The sequence below is a fragment of the Thalassophryne amazonica genome, chromosome 5 (assembly GCF_902500255.1).
Source record: "Thalassophryne amazonica chromosome 5, fThaAma1.1, whole genome shotgun sequence".
NCBI classification, from domain to species: domain Eukaryota; kingdom Metazoa; phylum Chordata; class Actinopteri; order Batrachoidiformes; family Batrachoididae; genus Thalassophryne; species Thalassophryne amazonica.
Window position 1 is genome coordinate 35,590,346 of NC_047107.1, and position 20,559 is coordinate 35,610,904.

Consider the following 20,559-nt stretch of genomic DNA (forward strand, 5'->3'; position numbering starts at 1 on the left):
TCAACTGTCATACATACATATATATATATATATACATATATATATATATATATAAACAATAATAAATCAGTTCCTTCTACGCAGATTATGTAATCAGGGCTTTACCAGTATCACAGAAACTGATCACCCACAGTCAATTTTACATTTTAGGCTACAGACTGGGTGAAATTTCTTCCTGTAACTTGGACATTACCAACAGAAAATTTGCTCTGTACAGCCCAGAAGTGTCACTATATGTTTGAGGCCACACACGCACGCACGCACACACAAGATGCAAAACAGTTACTGTAAATGTTAGCTGTCATAACGCGCACCACTGAATTGGCACAATAAAATTTTTGTCATTAAGATACATTTATCTACATGAATCCATGAAATCAAGGTGCCTCCTCTCCAACTCTTTGCTCTGGTTGGATTCTTAACAACCATTTTTGTGCGTGATTAACAAGAGAATTGTTTGCATTACAATCATTGGACCGTTACGGCCTACAGAACCCGAAACCTCCAGGTTAAATTTTTACAAACCTGAAGAATAAAAAAATCTCTTGCTGTTGCAAATCATTTCAAGAACTAATACTAGATTTGATCTTGGTAACAGCAATGGACTAACATGGACTAAGGGGGGGCTTTAATATTTATGAGGCACTTGATATTCATAACTATTCCATCACAATGAATACAAGGAATGTGTTATATTTTTCTGTATAAATACACAATAAAACAAGCAAACAGCACTGCTTCTCCTGCATCCATAAAATACAAGCCTTGATAATATAATAAATAAAAGGATCCAATGTACGACATATCACTGCAAATCATCACATGTAGAAGAGTTGGAGATTTGCAAAAGAAAAAAAAAAATAGTTGTGTTTGAGAGTGGAGAAGGAAAAATGTGATTTGGTTCGTTCAACTCTTACACCTGAATACTTTAGAAATATCCTTCCTATTTTCTGGATACTACATGTTCAACTACAACTTCATCCTAACTGGTTAATGTACAGTCTTTGGTCACCTGTATCCTTTTGGAACAGTCCGCTGTGCAGAATGTTGCGCAAGTAGGTCAGTAGGTAGGTAAGTCAAGGATAAGGAGTATCACGCTGTCATACTTCTCTCTGAGACAACAGATATAATTTCTACATAAAAAACAAACATGACGAGCATATGCTTCTTCAAACTGAGGCCTGCTTTCATCAGATCCAGTTTTGGCGCAGTTTCCTTCCTACACAGAGCCATTTCCTGTTTCTTCTTCAACTTGCTGCTTTGTCAGAAAGTACTTAAAGAACTCATACACTGACCAAGCAATGGCAGTGGAGGGTATCTGGTATATAACCCGAGCTTGGACACCTTTGAAGAAGGCTGACAGGCCACCGATCTGGTACACAGTCCTGAAGGCATTGGCCATTCCTGATAAATGGCCGCTGATGTTCATGGAGTTGAGCGCAACATTCTCTTGTGTGTTAAGGAGCGTTTTACACACATCGAGTGGAGTGGTGACAGCTGCAGATACAGCGCCGGCTGTAGCGCCGGACAATATGTGGCTGCTAGGGTTGTAATGTCTGTGGGGGTTTAATTGTTCCTGCATCAGCTCGTAGGTGATAAAGTGAACAGCCTGGAAAGGGATGTTCATGGTCAGCTGGGTTGTGTAGCTGCGGTAGAAGGCCCCAACACCTTCAGTACGCGTTACTGTTCGAACACAGTCCAAAAGTCCCCGATATGGCGAGTTGTACATTTGCATCCTCTGCTTCACCACTGAGCCATGCAAGGAAACAAAGGGAATAGAGTTAGCTCAGGTTTTACCCTTAACCTAAACAACAGTACACGCTACAAGTGCAGGTTAATCATCGCCAAGCAAGTTCATTTTACGTCATTCCATGGCAACTCTGTTGGCATGGAATGACATCATTAGTACAACAATCTGCTAATGATGGTAGAGAGAGAAATATTTAACCAACAACAACAAAAAAAAGAAAGTGACAGTAAGTAGACAAATTCGGTTAGCAATGTTTAAGAAAAAGCTGCAAATAAGTTTGTTTAGCTCACAAATGTTTAATCTGTGGACATCTATAGATCAGGGAGACCAATATGTAGACCTGGTTTTAATTCACGTTTATGCTGTCTGTCAGTTTCTTTGGATAAGACACATCGTCTGCACTGTCTCAGTCCACCCAGCTGTGACATAAATATAAATTATACTGGCCTTGGCTGGGGAAGTACCCTGCATGGAACAGGTTCAGGTGGAATTGTAAACTCACCCAGCTCACAATAAAGAATCTGGGGATAAGTACCGGCATCAGTAAGTCTCAGAAATACAGGATTTACTTTGTTCATTCAATATTCATGGGTGATTTTGGCAACTTTATCCATGAACACAGATAAACACTTTTAGAAATTCCTAAGCTTAGGAAAATTCTCAGCACGTGAATAGAATAAAATAATGAACGAACAAATAAATACTCAAAAAGAACTAATGCCTTCGCTTTTTATGTCTTTTAAAAGGGCATATCGTATAATGAGGGCAAGTCATTAAAATATGGTGAAATTTGTAGGGCTGAAACGATTAATCGAGCAATTCAAATAATTCTATTACAAAAAATATTCGAGGCAAAGGCTTCGTTTAAAGCTATAGTACCTATGCCAGGTCTGTAGGTGGCACGCCCACAAAAAAACAAAGAAGAAGACCGTAGAGCATGCCCATAACTAATGTAAGCGCAAATCAATGTAGCAGGCAACGCTACAAGTTTACAAAGACATGTTGAGAAAAATAAAGCCCTTTAAGAGAAAGGGTGCGTGTTGATCTTCTGAAACTGACTTATGTTTTTAAAGTGAAGCAGTGTGCTTATATATATATATATATAAACAGTTTGCTCCACTGGCTGTTCTCCACCTCCGCAGATCAAAAAAATGCCTATATTCAGATTTGATAAGAGTTTTTAATCAATAGGCTGTACAGTTAATTTATCAGTGCAGCTGTTGTGGAAATGCTGAACTCCACAGCCGTTTTTCAAAGGCTGTGTTATTTGCCAAGTATCCACAGAAAACAAGAAATTTGACTTTGGTTTGAGCTGCACTCTACAGCATGTATAAATATACACTAAACACTGAATAAATCACAGTAATAAAAAGTGCAAATGAAATGTGCAATAAGAGGGGAAAAAAAAGAATGTCCTGTCCACAGACTGAAGATTTCAGAGACTGCTTGGGCAAAGCTCCAAAACTCTTAAAATGTGAAAAAATAAATAATTACCCAGGAAAACAGAGAGAGAGGGAACAACCTCAACTAAAAATCTGAATGAAGGCACAGTGACATTGTGCCTTTGCTTAGGGAGAGCCCTGCCACTTCTCAGTTTAAAAACACAAAAGTACTTTTTATTCAATTACTCAATAAAATAATCAAAAATATTTGAAAGCTGCAGCCCTAGAAATATGATGCACTAGATCAATTGAAGAGCAACATTTGTTTTTCTTATATAGTATCCCATGGCCCTTTCTGCCACCTGTGACACGCTTATTCTGTGTTGGACAGATGATGAATTTGGAGAAGGTGTGGCTGTGAGTGAAACATTGTTTCTGCATAAAAATGTATCAAATCAGGAAAGTAAACCTTTACTTTGTAGCTGTTTGGACGCAGGTATGTTCTAAAACTCAAATAAGACTGTCATATCTCCACATAACTAGTTTTGGGCACCAAAAAAAACAGTTCCTGTACGACTGATCTCTCTTGGACCAAAGCAGAATAAACAAAAAGATTTCAGTACCTTATTAAAATCCCTGAGAACTAATGTGAGCACTGAGAACACAACAGGTTAATAACTGAAAAAAAAAAATGTGAATAACACACATACAGGGATTTCTTTAAACTAAACTTTCTTTAAACTTCTGGATGATTCATTTCAACTCCATTATGGTTTTGTACAGACACAAAATTACAAAAACAAACTCTAAATACTGATGGACTTGACCTAAGTTACAAAACATACACTATATCACAGTATTTTCCACAATAAGTACAATATTACTTTTTCTTTGAATAGTACAGCCCTAATTAGTGCCGACACATATTGCTCATTTTCTTTTATGAATAGCATGAGACCAGGGCTCCAGGCTAGCTTTTTTTTTTTTTTTTGTAGGAGCACTGAAGCCCCTGACTCAAACTTTTAGGAGCACAAGTGCAAATTTTAAGTAACTGTATTACCCATAAATGCTCTGGTAACAAATTTAATCCCTCAGCTATTTCCATCACAAACACTGTTTTCTTGTGACTGCAATAACTATATAATCAAATATTACATTTACATGTAAAAAAAAAAACTAAACAAAAAACACCAGTACCTTGGAAAATCAGCATTGAGTAACAAGTATTGATGCATTGAGAATTCCCCTTATATAGCTGATCCTCAATTTGAATCAACAAAGTCTGAAAACATTATTATTATTAAATCTAAACTGTTTGACTTAACAAAATCTATTAATATATTCCAATCTCACCATTTCATTTAATGTCAGTCATAATGATTTGTTTTGAAATAATGGGTTTAATCAAGGCTTAAATATTATTATTATTTTAAACACTGAATTCCTTCATTTTACTTCTCCCTGCAGAGAACACTTCAACCAAAAATCACCTGGTTCAAATCCAAATACAAGGATGAGTACCATTATAGAAGGTGGTATTCATTTCAAAACTCAGTTGATGTTCCATGTTTAAAAAATAACAAAAAAAAAAAAACTTAACTGTCACACTTTAATAAATAAATAAATCACAAAAAAAAAAAGAAATACTGAAACCCCACTAATAACATCAAGAGGAAAATGTGTAAGTCGACCCCAGTCTCTCCTATGCACTCCACAGAGGTGTGGAGTGCATAGGAGACAAACAGCTGTGTTTTGGGTAAAAAAAAAAAAATCTGACTTATGCCAAACAGCGAAAATTATTTTCTGCTCAGACAGTCTGCACAAAACTGTAAACTTTATGGGCCAGTCACACGGCACTTAACGAAGGGTAACGAAGCCCAAATGAAACAAGAAATCTGGACTTTCGTTGACATCGTTTAGCCTTCGCTCAGCTTCGTTCCTGCAGCTGGCACTTCGTCAGGATTTTTAAAATGCTGAAAATTTTGAACGAAGGGCAATGAAAACCTCAATTTGTCAGTATTTCGTTTTGCTGTCGTTCTTGACGGTTTTTATCGTTTGCTTAGTTTTTGTAATGTTAGCATTTAGTTCGACTTCGTTCAACCAGCTGAATGAAGGCAGAATTCATATTGTGGATCAGTGGGAGCTGATGGAAATAACCACACGAGAGTCAATGCGCGTTCATGCGGACTGAACAATTTACTGCTCTGATATAATCAATCTTTACACATATTTATTCCCCATTTTGACAGTTTTCTGTTAGAAATCAATATATATGCTTAGTAACGTAACAGTGATAGATCAGCACCACAGCACACCAGAGGGTGTTTTTTTTTTTTTGTTTTTTTTTTTTTTTAAATTGGAGCAAGATGTCGTCAGACAGTGAGGGTTCTGATGATGATGAAGATGATCCCTCTTTTGTTATGGAAGAGGAACCAGAGCAGGTGGTCCCATCGACGTGTGCAAAGATCTCCACAGCTTCTGTTTGCAGGCACTATGAGCTCCATCCCAGCGTCGAGTCCTGGAACACAGATGCAGACACACACTGCTCCAACTGTGGCTCCAGACGCATTTTATTTAAAGCGTCGAGATCAACGTTAGCTTCATTTTCGTTTTGTTCCTCTTTCATTCCTTTTACGCTCTTGCTTTGTAGGCTATTCTGTGATAAAGCTCTTTCGTCTACCTTTTCTCAAGGAATTGCGACTTTTTTACTTTTTTACCTTCGTTCAGGAATCGTCATGTGCCGTGTGACTGGGCCATTACATACAACTCCTGGCAAAAATTATGGAATCACCGGCCTCGGAGGATGTTCATTCAGTTGTTTCATTTTGTAGAAAAAAAGCAGATCACACACATGACACAAAACTAAAGTAATTTCAAATGGCAACTTTCTGGCTTTAAGAAACACTAAGAAATCAGGAAAAAAAATTGTGGCCGTCAGTAACGGTTACTTTTTTAGACCAAGCAGAGGGAAAAAATATGGACTCACTCAATTCTGAGGAAAAAATGATGGAATCATGAAAAACAAAAGAACGCTCCAACATATCACTAGTATTTTGTTGCACCACCTCTGGCTTTTATAACAGCTTGCAGTCTCTGAGGCATGGACTTATGAGTGACAAACAGTACTCTTCATCAATCTAGCTCCAACTTTCTCTGATTGCTGTTGCCAGATCAGCTTTGCAGGTTGGAGTCTTGTCATGGACCATTTTCTTCTACTTCCACCAAAAATTTTCAATTGGATTAAGATCCGGACTATTTGCAGGCCATGACATTGACCCTATGTGTGTTTTTGCAAGGAATGTTTTCACAGTTTTTGCTCTATGGCAAGATGCATTATCATCTTGAAAAATGATTTCATCATCCCCAAACATCCTTTCAATTGATGGGATAAGAAAAGTGTCCAAAATATCAACGTAAACTTGTGCATTTATTGATGATGTAATGACAGCCATCTCCCCAGTGCCTTTACCTGACATGCAGCCCCATATCATCAATGTCTGTGGAAATTTATATGTTCTCTTCAGGCAGTCATCTTTATAAATCTCACTGGAACGGCACCAAACAAAAGTTCCAGCATCATCACATTGCCCAATGCAGATTCGAGATTCATCACTGAATATGACTTTCATCCAGTCATCCACAGTCCACGATTGCTTTTCCTTAGCCCATTGTAACCTTGTTTTTTTCTGTTTAGGTGTTAATGATGGGTTTCATTTAGCTTTTCTGTATGTAAATCCCATTTCCTTTAGGCGGTTTCTTACAGTTCGGGCACAGACGTTGACTCCAGTTTCCTCCCATTCGTTCCTCATTTGTTTTGTTGTGCATTTTCGATTTTTGAGACATATTGCTTTAAGTTTTCTGTCTTGACGTCTTCCTTGGTCTACCAGTATGTTTGCCTTTAACAACCTTCCCATGTTGTTTGTATTTGGTCTAGAGTTTAGACACAGCTGACTGTGAACAACCAACATCTTTTGCAACATTGCGTGATGATTTACCCTCTTTTAAGAGTTTGATAATCCTCTCCTTTGTTTCAATTGACATCTCTCGTGTTGGAGCCATGATTCATGTCAGTCCACTTGGTGCAACAGCTCTCCAAGGTGTGATCACTCCTTTTTAGATGCAGACTAACGAGCAGATCTGATTTGATGCAGGTGTTAGTTTTGGGGATGAAAATTTACAGGGTGATTCCATAATTTATTCCTCAGAACTGAGTGAGTCCATATTTTTTTTTCCTTCTGCTTGGTCTAAAAAAGTAACCGTTTACTGACTGCCACAATTATTTTTCCTGATTTCTTATAGTGTTTCTTAAAGCCAGAAAGTTGCCATTTGAAATTACTTTAGTTTTGTGTCATGTCTGTGATCTGCTTTTTTTCTACAAAATTAAACAACTGAATGAACATTCTCCGAGGCTGGTGATTCCATAATTATTGCCAGGGGTTGTACTGTTCATCCGGCAGGAGCACCAAAAATCTGCTTCCTTTTTCTGTTCGTTGTGGCTAATCACTCCCAAACCCTCCCCCTACTCTCTCCCCAGCGAACTTTTGCAGACTCACTCCTCCCTCAGTTTTCAACAGTGGGTGAGTGGGGGGAGTTGGCAAGTCTGTAGGCCGGTCATGTGGGAGCAGCTGTAAAAAGTGTCCTCTGGGAATAAGTGAAGTGTCATCTTCGCCTTCACCTTGGTTCTTTTATGGTGTCCTGTTCTTTTTTGCCTGAGCCCCACCTACTCAAAAACAATGAAAACCCAAAACCCAACAATGCATAAACTCCTATCCTATGTCACCCTGCCACTCAGCACAAAAACGGTTGCCATTAAAAACAGCTCGACGATGAACTTATTTCAACACCTGCAAATGAACCCCTGTAAGGAATATGAAAAAACCTAAATTGGCTCAGGTGCCTGCACAACACTCAGCAAACTTCAGCAGAATAAAGGAGGAAAAAAAAAAAAAAAAAAAAAAAAAAAAACTGCCTTCCGACAAGAACAGCAACACTTGGCAAGACATAACAAATGCCACCACCATGTATATAGCAAAAGAAATCGTGCCAATTCAGGTGACGGAGTGCAACAATTAATGCCTACTAGAATTATATATATACGAGGCAAATTCTGTGCCTCGAAGCTCTCTTTAATGTTGTAGTACATATACCAGGCCTGTATGTAGCGCCGTGTAAAAGCTCATCTATAGCGCCAAAAGCTCCCGCTTTCCAACGTGACACAAAAGAGTAAAATAAAACCTTTTAAGAGAAAGAGGGTCCACTCTTGTCATCTGAAACAGACTTACTGCGCATTTAAAGCGAAACTGACTCCAAATATGACGAACTGAAATTCTTTTATTTATTTTCGGAAATGCGCTCCATTCTCAAAACGGTACATGAAAGCAAACGGTGCTCGCCTTTGCAGATGTACAGCGGGATGCACTGCTGCCTCGTCGGGGCTCGTAACACCAGATCTTAAAGTTCAGAGTCCTTTGTATGTGTCGCCCCCAAAAATTGCCATACTCACAAACGTACTTAAACATCCCTTGTTTACTGTTTCAGCATTCTAAAGAGACAGAGAAAGGGAGGGAGAAAGAGCACATCGTGTACTGTTTTGAGAACGGAGCACATTTCTGAAAATAAATAAAAGTACTTAATTTTGTCATTTGGAGTCAGTGTGGGTAAATGGGCGCACCGCTGTGCTCGTGTTCACGTGCAGCCTGACTGACTGAGGATTACACCTGACGAATGCGCTTGCGGTCCGGTGTCAGGTGAGGGCTGAGCTTCTGACACCGGGAAAGATCCAAAACTTGTAAAGACGTGAAGAAATGAATAATTACCCAGGAAAACAGAAAGGGACACACTAAATTTGACAATCTGCGTGGTGGTGCAGCGACATTGTGCCATTGCTTAGGGAGAGCCCTGGACTACTGATGTTGTTTAAAAATGCATAAGTACTTTTTATCCAATTACTCAAATAATAATCGATAGAATACTCAATTACTAAAATAATCGATAGCTGCAGCCCAAGTGATTTTATTTAGTAAGTTGAATGTAAGTATGTAAAATAATTGTAAATACATTCAAAACTCATGGATGACAAGAAGGTGAAAACACACATTTCCATTGTGGTCCATTTAAAATTCAAATGACAAAACAGAAGTAATAATACAATAAAATAATAATGTATGTATATGATAAGAACCTAAACAATTCATAAATACATTAAGACAGTAAATTAACATTAAAAAAATACATAATTAACAAGAAATAAACAGTTGAGTTCTTCCTCTTAAAATTGTTGAGGTCTAAAGGTTCTAAAAACATTCTGGACTCGCACGTCATTCCAACTCAATACAGAAACTTTGCAAAGGATCAGCTACCCATTTTATAAAAGCTACCCAATCTAGAGCCCGTGGATCCCCACAGGCAACTCGCTAGCAGTTATTTCATGGGAGCAACAATCACTTCTATGTTCTCACAATGTTTGAAACGGATATCATAAAATTGACTACTTGCCACAGTGTGTGCATATATTATACAAATCACACCACATTAATGGTCCTTCTTGGTGAAATCATGATTTCACCAAGAAGGACCATACTGACCCCATTTACATTTGTGTATCCCAGTTTATTATTAGATTTGAGTAGGAATTTACCAATGTACAGCTTCAAGACTGAATAATCTGAAAAGACCACAATACTGGTTGTAAGGACCATGTCATGTACTAGTCATTTAAAATAACAGACACCAACCTTAGCTACTACTGTCCGAGACCCTAAACTCTGATAAGCAGGTGTTAAAGGTATGAAACCTCCAATTGTCACTGTTGACACCATCGTGATGGCCACCATTTTAAAACTATGTGACAAGAAGTGGTTTTATCTTGTGGAGGAGAAATACCTTAGCACACATTTGTCACATCTTTCTAGATTACCAGCTGTGTCTTTAACAGATAGACTGTTACTAAAAGACATAATAGAAGTACTGATATTAAAAGAATTAGGCGTTTTAAATAAAGGACAAAACAAATACTAGAAAAACAGAAAATGTTCAACTCTGATGTGGCCTTGTCAAACATAAGTAAAAGAAATTTGGGTAAGCCTAATTTCTAAATAAACAGACTAAAATAAATCACTGATTATACTGTACTCAGTTGAGACAGGTGCAGAATGGGCCCTTTTTTATATAGCAAGAAAAAACTTCTTCAAACCGCTTACAACTTTTTATGAATAATTAACACTGATTTATAACTTACCTTCTGCTGGGTTCATAACAGCATCGTGAAGAACAGTGGCCACACTACCAGCTATACCTGTTAAATATGAATTTAAAAAATACTCAGTAAAACAAAGACAGAGGTTTTTTTAAGTATTAAAATGTTTTTTATGCAACTGTTTAGTAGGTCTGAGTTTTACAATTCTTACTTCAAAAGGTTAATAACAACATACACAACAATAAAACTGCAGATTATTTTCTGATGCTGACACAGCTTCATGCTGTGTCAGCATGATGGCACGAACAGCACTATCAATGAGTACCATATCTTCTGGACTAAAAGTCTTACTGTTTCTTGTTTGTTTGTTTTGCTAGTTTGAGAGGTCCTGCGACACATATTCAGGGCTGTGAAATGAAAATTGTAAAATCCAAGGAAAAGTCGCAGGGGGCCTGGGGGGTGCAGCTCCCCAGGAGCCAGGGTCTAGGGCCTTGTGGGGCCCCAGAAACCAAATTAAATTTTCATCTACTGATACATTTTCAACATCTCCTGAAAGAACAAATCTCAAAATTAGTGCATATTTAAATGATCCTAGATTCAACCTTTCATTTGAACCATCAATGATCATGTTGAAATAACAGAATACGACGTGTAAGTAGGACCTGGAATGAGTTTCCTTTTAATTGTAAACCAAATGCATTAACTCAGAACAATTAAACTACATGAAATATATGAAGACTGAAAAGACTGTTAAACCATGTCAAAAACCACAGCTAAAGATTGTACAATATTTTAAAAATCAGGGTAAAATATCAATTACCTTATAGTAAAAAAGCCACACATTCTTGTGTAAATTCCTGTAAGTCCACTCAAAGCCAGTGTCTTTTTTCCCATGAAAAAAGCCTACATTAATAAAAACTAATTTACACTGTTGTGTAAATTCATGTAGCCTAAATTTATTCAAAGCCACAATGTCTTTTTTTCAATGACAGAAAGTCTAGATTAATGAAAGAAAAAAAAGGTACATATCTTTTCTGAAATCCTGTTTGAACAGCACAATGTTTATTTTCCAGAGAGAGAAAAAATTCTTACCAGTTCGCTTTTCCCGTTTAACTTTCAGGTGTGTTCATGAAGCCAGCAACAATTCCACGGATTCTTGTCCTCATCACACTTTTTCAAACCGTCTTTCTCGCCATCTTTGCTCTGTCTGATGTCGCTCCGTGACACAGACAAGCTGCAAAATTCTTCTTTTAAAAACTTTAAAGTTCTAAAAGTGTGCGATGTCCACATGCTATGTTTAGCTAAACTTCGCACAGGAGCCACACAGTGTCACCGCAGCAACCAACCAGTCCCGCTTTACGACAACTGTCGTAACAGCCAGGCTTTGAGTGGCATTTTTCCTCCGTGAATCTCTGCGGATCTGAGGAAATTGATATGTATCTGTAACACACAGATCAGTGTCCGCGGACTTATAAAACTTGCATGATGTCATAAAAAAAGAACGCTTTGCGATAAGCATTTTAAAAACTCAGTAATAATCACGATTAAAGAGTACAACCCTAACACCCTCCACCATCACCCCGCCCATGATGAAATCCGCAGAATCCCGCGGATCCGTGGAGTTTTCACAGCCCTGCATATTCCAAAGCAATTTACATATGGAAAACACTGCATTATCATCTATGGCCACAAGATGTCACTGTCTACATGTGTGATAAGCTGTTGCTGTATATTGAATGAGGTATTGTGACACACTCCAGAGCAGAAGGTGGAGGTAATGCACCATTACGCTTGGTGCCAAGTCCATGAAGTAAGACAAAGCACTGAATGAGAAAGACGTGGCGTCTTAAGAGAACGAGTAAATTTAATAAATCGTGCCCTCAAAATGAAAGACCATGCTCGTTTATACTACTTGGCATTGCACTCTTTTGAACTGTGTGATACAAAAAGAACAGCAACGCACAGTACAGCTAGGATGAGGTAAGCCTATTATATTTTACACAAAGATTTTCAAACATTTAATTATGTTGAACATAAAAGAAGCAGTTCAGTCTGAGTTTGTTTGTGCCTGGCACAATAACATTAATTAGCCCATTAACTTCTGCATGCACTTGCTTACAGTACTTGCACTACAAATAAATAAATAATGCATCAAATTAATTTTGGTGATTGTTAAATGAACCAGCAGCACATTTTAAAAATAATTGTGTCAAGTTTTTTCCTCTTCATGATATATTTTTTATGACAAATAGTCTGGTGCAACTTATAGTCCAGAAAACACAGTATGATTATATGTATATTCCTCACCTGCAACTCCTGGCTGTACTACTTAGTTGACAGTGACACCATTAATATAACAATGCAGTGCTTTATTGAGGGTAGTACCATTGGCTAAATGGCTGTTGCGTCCATTCGTCTGAATGACGTCACTTAGTGAGCGTTTGACCCTTTCATAGCAGGCAAAGTAGAGCGCATGGGCAGGCCCAGCTCCCATCATGGTGATGTTGAGGCCCCTCAGTGGTCTGAAGACACCCTCTGTTTGGATAATCCTTTTCAGAGCTTCATAAACACTTTTGTACCGCGCGTTCAAATCTGGCTCTAAACTCTGCATCCGCGTCTGAAAAGAAAAAGCAGATTTTACATCATTTCCTATAAATAACTTCATTAAGATGTGAAACCGACTTGCATACCATACCAAATGAGGCACTTTGTGAAAGACACTACAAGTGGATTAAAGTGGGAACTTGACATCAGTCAACTTGTGCTTCATTGATACATTGTTCTCTGTAACGCAGTCATGTTTTTGGGACAGTAAGTGCTCTTGGCAACGTATGAGGTTGGGTCAAACCTGCTGTGGGAGGATTTAGCAGCTGCTTGTTTACCATGCAATGCCAAGATATGTCAACAGGACAAAGGATGTTTTGATTTGGACAAAATGTGAAGCTGTTTCAGGAGAAAAGTCAAGTCCAACTTCTGTGGTCATTTTTCCATGCGTTTCCTTCTTACATCTTACGATACAGATTTCAAAATCTGAGGGGAAACTAAATTGGCTTAACTGTTCATAGTTGAAGTTGGCATGATTATATTTATTCAATAGAAATGGTATTGGAGGACGAAGCAATATCTTTGACATTATATTCATGCCTGTCAATAAAGTTGTAAAAAATGGGTGAAATAGTCACAATATGAGATTGTTCTGCTTCCTGAATGATCTAAAAATAAATTAAACGATGTACTGAGCAGCTGTGAGATGACTGGGACAGGCAGCAATGATAGAGGCTGTTGGTGAAGCATCAGTGTCAGTTCAGGCTGTCAAACAGTTTACTAATCAACACTATCAAAGAGTGAATGGACACGCATACACCCTGATTACAAGTGTGTGTGACACCGATAAGGTGCCCCTCCTGCAGTGTTACTCCCACAATCCTCCTGTGATGGGAAGTTAGATAAAAGTTAGCAATTTAGTGGACAAAATTTTAAAATAAAACAATAAGTTGGTCAACAAATGATTTACCACGCAACAGGGTCAAACACTTTGGGTACTCAAATATGAAAATTTGAGGCTTTTTTTACAGCATGAGATTGTAAACTGTTGAGTTTCACTGGACCAAATCACATTTGGTTTTTTTTTTTTTTTTTTTACAATTTTTACTTTTTTAAACGTGCAGAGGGTCCCAAAAGGAGAAATGTAAATTACAATCAAATTTGCTAAACCTGTTTGAACTTCCATTTTTAACTATGTTATCCAGTGCATGAATGTACAGTCTGCCCCATAAGTATTTGGACAGTGACTTTTTTTGTATCTGTACACCACCACAATGGAAGTAAAATGAAACAATTAAGATGAGATGTGCTTTTGTGTTAGACTTTTGTCAAAAATATATTAACTATTTAGCACTTACAGCCATTTTTATGTTTTGCAGCATATGTTTAATTGACAGAACCTTTCAACATGTCCTTCACACAAGAAGTGCAAGGAGCTACAAATAACATTATAATGAAGCTGAAGAAATGAACAAATAAATAAATTCAGCCAACACAGCTCCAGTCTGCAGACTGCTACCTTCTTCTATGCCAGTCTGTGGGACAGCAGCCTTCAGCACTGACAGGCTGAAGAGAGCTCTCTTCTGCATTGTTCAAAGCCGCAGGCAGCGGCAAATTTCCGCTCGGCTCTCGGGTTAAAATTGTCTGTTCCTCAAGCACGGATTTTCCAAAAAATTTACTGAATTGTCTTTCAGTCAGATGGAGAGCTGTGCATTGCAGCTTAGAGTGAAGCTACAGCACACAGCGTGTGAAGGAGGAACTTGGCGACCAGCAAGTTGCTACATCCAACGCTGCAAAAATAAACTGTCATATCGGACGGAAGAAATTGCCAATACAGATATTCGCAAAAATGCTGAATATCAGCACCGATAATTGGCCAGGTCGATAATCGGCCGACCCCTAGTACACCCGTCTCATGGTCATCACTCGTGTGACAAAGTACCACAACATGGATTGCGCACTACTGTTAACACTGTGAGTAAACTCTTTTTCTTGCCGACTGGCCATAAATCAACACCAATGAAAAATAGTACAGAATAGTCATTAATTTGTAAATCGAGCATTATTTTGGCGCATCAGCAGGACACGGATCAGCAGACCAGCACTGAACCTGTTATGTGGTGTTTCCTGAAGGCATAATTTCCAACAACAAATGAAGTAGACCTGACGGGTAGTTAAGGAAATTCCCGGCATACACAACAGAAGATCTCAGTTTAGATCTAATCTTCCAGCCACTTAAACTGCTGCTTCAATTCACTCCTAATTTTTTATTTATCTATTTAATTAAATCAAGCGGTATAAATCAACCTGCCCTGAAATATTAGTAGCTAACAGTGACCAGGCAATGGGTATAATATATATATATATATATATATATATATATATATATATATATATATACACACACACACACACACATATACACACATACACACTTATTGCTACTTTCATTATTTGATGAGATTATGTCTTTGCAATCTTTATACATCTAATCAAGCTCCTCAGTGTTGTCAAGTTTCAAGTTTTAGCCTCACATTGATCACATTGTGTCATCTGTGTATCATTGATATAGTCACCTTTCTGTGTTTATATTGATTTTACAAAATTAACTCAATCAATTCTGTAAATACTAATGATTTTTGTTTTACACTAAATACTATTTTATCTGAGGGAACAAGGCTGTCCACATTGCCAGACTGGGAACTGCTCGACTCAGTATCCAAGAGTCAGCTGGTAGTCTCCTGTCACCTGCGTCATCCTGTCAGCTGCCGTCGGGTAGAATGCCGCCTGTGAGGCCTCACGGTTGATCCCAGATATCCTGGACGTCTTCATGATGCAAGAACTAGCAATGTGCACAGTTCCATAACCACAAAACTTTCATGTAGTTTTGTAATATCTTACAAACCCGCTGGGCTTGCTGGTGATTTTTTCCACAGTTTTGGCAGCTTGATAGAAACTGAAGGCAGGTATCAGGTCCTTCATGATGCTTCTAATATTTTCTTTGATTTGTGTGGACTGATACCTCACTGATATCAAAATAATTTATGGCAGAAAATAAAATGTGAATTGTTCTTAACAATGAGTTTTGTTGTTCAGCAAAAGAACGTGGTTCTTCTGGAACAATATCAGATTCTTCAAGACTGATGCCAGACAATATTTCTTTGAAATCCTGGGGAAAAAAATTAAATCTTCTGATATCGCACACATCTCTGCATGTTGCTGTTGAACTGACCAAAATCCCCCCCATATATATATATAGAAAATATTTTATATTTAGTTGTAACTTTGTAGAACAACCTCCCTCATCATGTGATAAATGCTCCAAGTGTTATTACTTCAAAGAAATACTATAATTATTTTATGTTGTTTGATTTTTATTGATTGACAATTTTATTATGGTGTTTGATGACGTTTACTATGCAATTTATGAGTTTTACACGGTTTATATAAATATGAGTTTTACTATGATTTTTAAATGATGAATGATGTGTGCTTTTATTGTATTTTTATACATGTTTTATGAATAACTAATGATTATTGACTGTGATTTTCTGCCAGTTGCTGACAGTCTGCATGCTTTTATCAATAATATTAGCATGTTTTGTCCTGAATACGATTTTAAAATGAACAAGAGCTTCATTCAAGCTACACTTTGAACATACTTCAAGGGGATAACTTGCTGAAGCCACGGCAGAAAATGCAAGAAAACACGCAGAAAGTGTGCTTTAAAAGCGCATCTGGTGTTGCTGCTAGCAGACGGCCGGAAGTGATTTACCCCAACTCTCAAGGCCGAGTGGCTGAAATCTCGGGGTCGCAAGCTCACATACAGAACTCAATGGAATGAGATCTTGAGTAGGCATTCCCGTCTCTCTACTTCTATGGTCCAACTCAGCAATCTTATGAAAACAATAAAATTCAAAATGCTATCATCGTCCATGTCTGCAACTAAAAAAATGGCATACAAGGTAGGGGTGGGCAATATAAACAGTTTAACCGCATCACAGTATAAATTTGGCTGACGGTAGAGATTTAGACTCCACCAAACAATCGCGATCATGATTGTTGATGACGTCATTGTATCTTCCTCAGTGACTCTGAACGACTGGAAAAGGCTGCAATCAGTGCTTTGGTTACAGGCGTCATCTCCACCGATTAAAACTTCTCCTGGTAAAATTGTGTAAAATTATAAGCTATTTTAACCCTCTGGATTCGCCTGACTGAATTTGGTCATGTAAAAATCACAGGACCGAATTCAGGGGTTCTCCCATTAAATTCACCAGACTCAGTCTCTGTTTCAATGCGTCTTAAAAGTATGCACTTCAAGGTCAATACAGGGGTTTCATGTGACGTATCGGTCACGTGATTTTGCGCCCGGCGGCCATTGTGGATTACGACGTGGTGGCCACTGTGATATGCTACGTGCATTTGACGAACAATTGCAGAAGCTTCAACAATGATCAACTTTTGTGCTGTTGTCAAACAGAGGTGATAAAAATGAGACAGGTCGCTCATTTTACAGGCTACCAGCAGTTATTGTGCATCAAGCAGTGGAGTGTTAAGAGCTTTCTAAGTGACACAGAGAGACCTGGCTCAGCAAAATAGGCAGAGCAGATCTGAAGAAACCTTTAATATGGCCGGAACCAAGCAGACCGCCCGTAAATCCAAATCCAAAGCCGCCTGGAAGAGCGCGCCAGCTACCGTCGGTGTGAAGGAGCCTCACTGTTACAGGCCTGGCACTGTGGCGCTGAGAGAGATCTGCCGCTACCAGAAATCCCCGAGTTGCTGATCTGCAAGCTGCTCTTCCAGCGCCTGGTGAGAGAAATCGCTCAGGACTTCAAGACCGACCTCCGCTTTCAGAGCTCTGCTGTGATGCTCTGCAGGAGGCCAGCGAGGCTGACCTGGTCAGCGGCTTGCGGATCAGCAGCTCGGTGGATTTCTGATAGTGGCAGATCTCTCTCAGTGCCACGGTGCTGCGCCTGTAACGGCGAGGCTTCTTCACACCGCCGGTAGCCGGAGCGCTCTTCCGGGCAGCGTTGGTAGCCAGCTGCTTCCTCTGAGCTTTTCCTCCGGTGGATTTACGGGCGGCCTGCTTGATTCTGGCCATATTAAGCTTACGCTGTGAAACTGCCAGCCACTTTATTACATTGTCATTAAATTCACTATCCATTACAACATACGGATCCACTGAACCAACTGTTACACATCAATAAAGCCTCGTAATAAGCTTTCATTCTCTCTATTTTCTTTCATGCGCCAGCTGCGTAGTAATCCACGATGGAGACGGGAGCAAATCGTCACGTGACTGAAAACCCTCTATATGTGTTTTTAAATTCTGTTAATAGGCCTACTATAACCTGAATTATGATTCATAATTTCCGCAATGCTTTTTGTGAATTTTATGGTCATATTTGGTGTGCGTATTTGCAGAAAGCCACAGTAAACAGTCTCACATTTCCTCATTCAGCTGAGCTGAGAGCTCCGTCTCAGCCACAGAGGAAAAAACATGCCTTCCGCTTTATCATTGGAGGAACACCACAACATAAGCTAATCAGGATCATCAACCCACGTGGGGTGGTCTCTGAGGGCTTTCTGGACAAAACGCCACCAAAAGCAGACAAACTAACACTGCCTCCTGCTGAACACAAGAGGGAATGGCAAAATTAGGTCATTCCAATGCCCAAAAATACAAGTCAGGGAATCAGGTGCTCAAAATTAATGATAGGTTTTTGTTTTTTTGTTGGGTTTTTTTTATTTTTATTTTAATCAATTTAGCTTTGCTAAGGGACTATATGACCCATTCAGAAACACTTCCATTATAATTTTTATACTTATTTATATCACAATATATTGTTACTGCAAAGGGATTCAATTTATATTGTGATATGAATTTTAAGTCATATCGCGCAGCTCTAACACAAGGACAATCTCATTAAAACTTTGTTTAGCCTATATTATCCCAAAGACTTTTCTGTTTTTGTGTTGTCAGGTACAAACTTAAGCAACCGCGGCCAGAAACATGATGCCTGCCACTACTGTACACTGTGAAATACAGGAATGAGATATACAATAGAATGAGATGATAAAACCAGAATGAAACAATGGGTGGAAGCTGTGAATGGAGATGACACAAAAAAATTTAATTCCTACTTGAAATTACTCATGGCAAACCCAGAACACTGATAAAACCTTTGAAATACCTGCATTTCTTCAATATTCTGGAATCCACGTGAAAATCAAGACATCAGGCATCATGTGCTTTGCTGCCACCTGCTGAACACTTCAGGAATATGCACCCATAGTAAATTAACATTTAATATTTAAGGCGACAGTCAGAGTAAGGTCTGTATGTAGGGATTTGCACTAACACTGCTTGTTACTTTTTAACAGCAGTGCTAATTTATGTCCCCTTTTGAAAGTGCTGCTTCGTGTAGTTTTCAAATTCAGTCAAGTCCCTTCAGAAGAGCAAATTTAACATGTGATCCTGGGAGGAAACAAATATTCAAATAACACAAGGTTTCACATATTCAGTGTTAATTGATGTTTACGTGTTCTAGTTTGTTTCAATTGTCTGCATTTATATACTTGTGTTTTATTATATATTGAAATATCAAATAAAAACTGTGAAAGGAAAAAAAATTCAAATAAAAAAAAGTTACAGCCAGAGTGAACCCGTAATATGGGCTAATGACGGCTGGTAATTTAACCACACGTTTGGCGTTGACTAAAGGTGTTAACGCCCGACGAGCCGTGGCTTTTATACTCAGGTTAACTTAAGATAGCTTGTTAAACAAGTTACTTGCGTCTGCGTGGAACAGCGTGATGTTAAACGAGCTAACAACGAGGCTAACGTTAGCAGGTGATAGCGGATGTCACTTGGTGTGCAGCTAGTGAGTGAGTGACGGTCGCCAAGCGTTGCTAAGGCAGCCTGCGTGGGTTCACCTTCACCGAGTCCACGGGGTACATCACCGTGTGTTCCAGGATACCGGCCACGGCTCCGGCTGTCATATGGGTCGACACCGAGACATAAGGCGGCAAACTCTCATACTCAGCCTCGCTCGTAAAAGGCTCGTCGTCTTGGCTTTGGACCTGCGACATCTCCAGTGCTGCCGCCACGCGCTCCGTCCTCAGCTCCATGCGCGGTCACAGCTCATCCACGCGGCTACGACAGAGCGGTCGGGAGGGTGCGGAGCCCAGCCGTGACAACCACAACATTACCACCACAAGTGACTGAGTGGAGTTCCAGCGCCTCGGCGATGGAGCTGTCGCTGAGGCGTGGCTCGGAAAAAGTAACCAATCAGACTTCACATACCTCAAATTAGGGCAGGCTCTAGCTTAGAGGTGGCCAATGAGAAGTTTCTCTGGTCGACACTGACAGTACCACACTCCTGCTGCTGTTTCAGCTCTGCACATCTGTCAAGAAATTTAAGTTCTACTTTTTAAGTTATTTACCGTAATTGAAATTATGTGACAAATAATCCTACAAAAAAAGGATTCATTTACCTTCATCCAAACAACTTTGTGTCTTAATTCCTCGAGTCACATAGCTTTTCCAGTTGTTCCGTGCAGGTCGCACTCCGTGGCTCAGTTTTGTCACCGCTGCTTCATCTTTCTTTAGATGTCACTTCGAGTGGTGCAGCTTAAATTTCCATAACAACTGTTCATTTTGTGACTGAAACACCAAATGTGGC

At 39.0% G+C, this 20,559-nt stretch overlaps 1 protein-coding gene across 1 annotated transcript; it reads right to left on the reverse strand.

Annotated features, from left to right (window-relative positions):
* Positions 1–616: 616 nt before the first annotated feature.
* slc25a37 (solute carrier family 25 member 37) lies at positions 617–20,093 on the reverse strand. The gene is made up of 4 exons (XM_034169998.1): positions 19,811–20,093; positions 12,713–12,944; positions 10,370–10,426; positions 617–1,749 (listed from the first exon to the last, which is right to left on the reverse strand). The coding sequence occupies exons 1-4, from the start codon at positions 20,003–20,005 to the stop codon at positions 1,220–1,222; spliced, it is 1,014 nt and encodes a 337-aa protein (XP_034025889.1). The 5' UTR covers positions 20,006–20,093; the 3' UTR covers positions 617–1,219.
* Between the last annotated feature and the right edge of the window lie 466 nt (positions 20,094–20,559).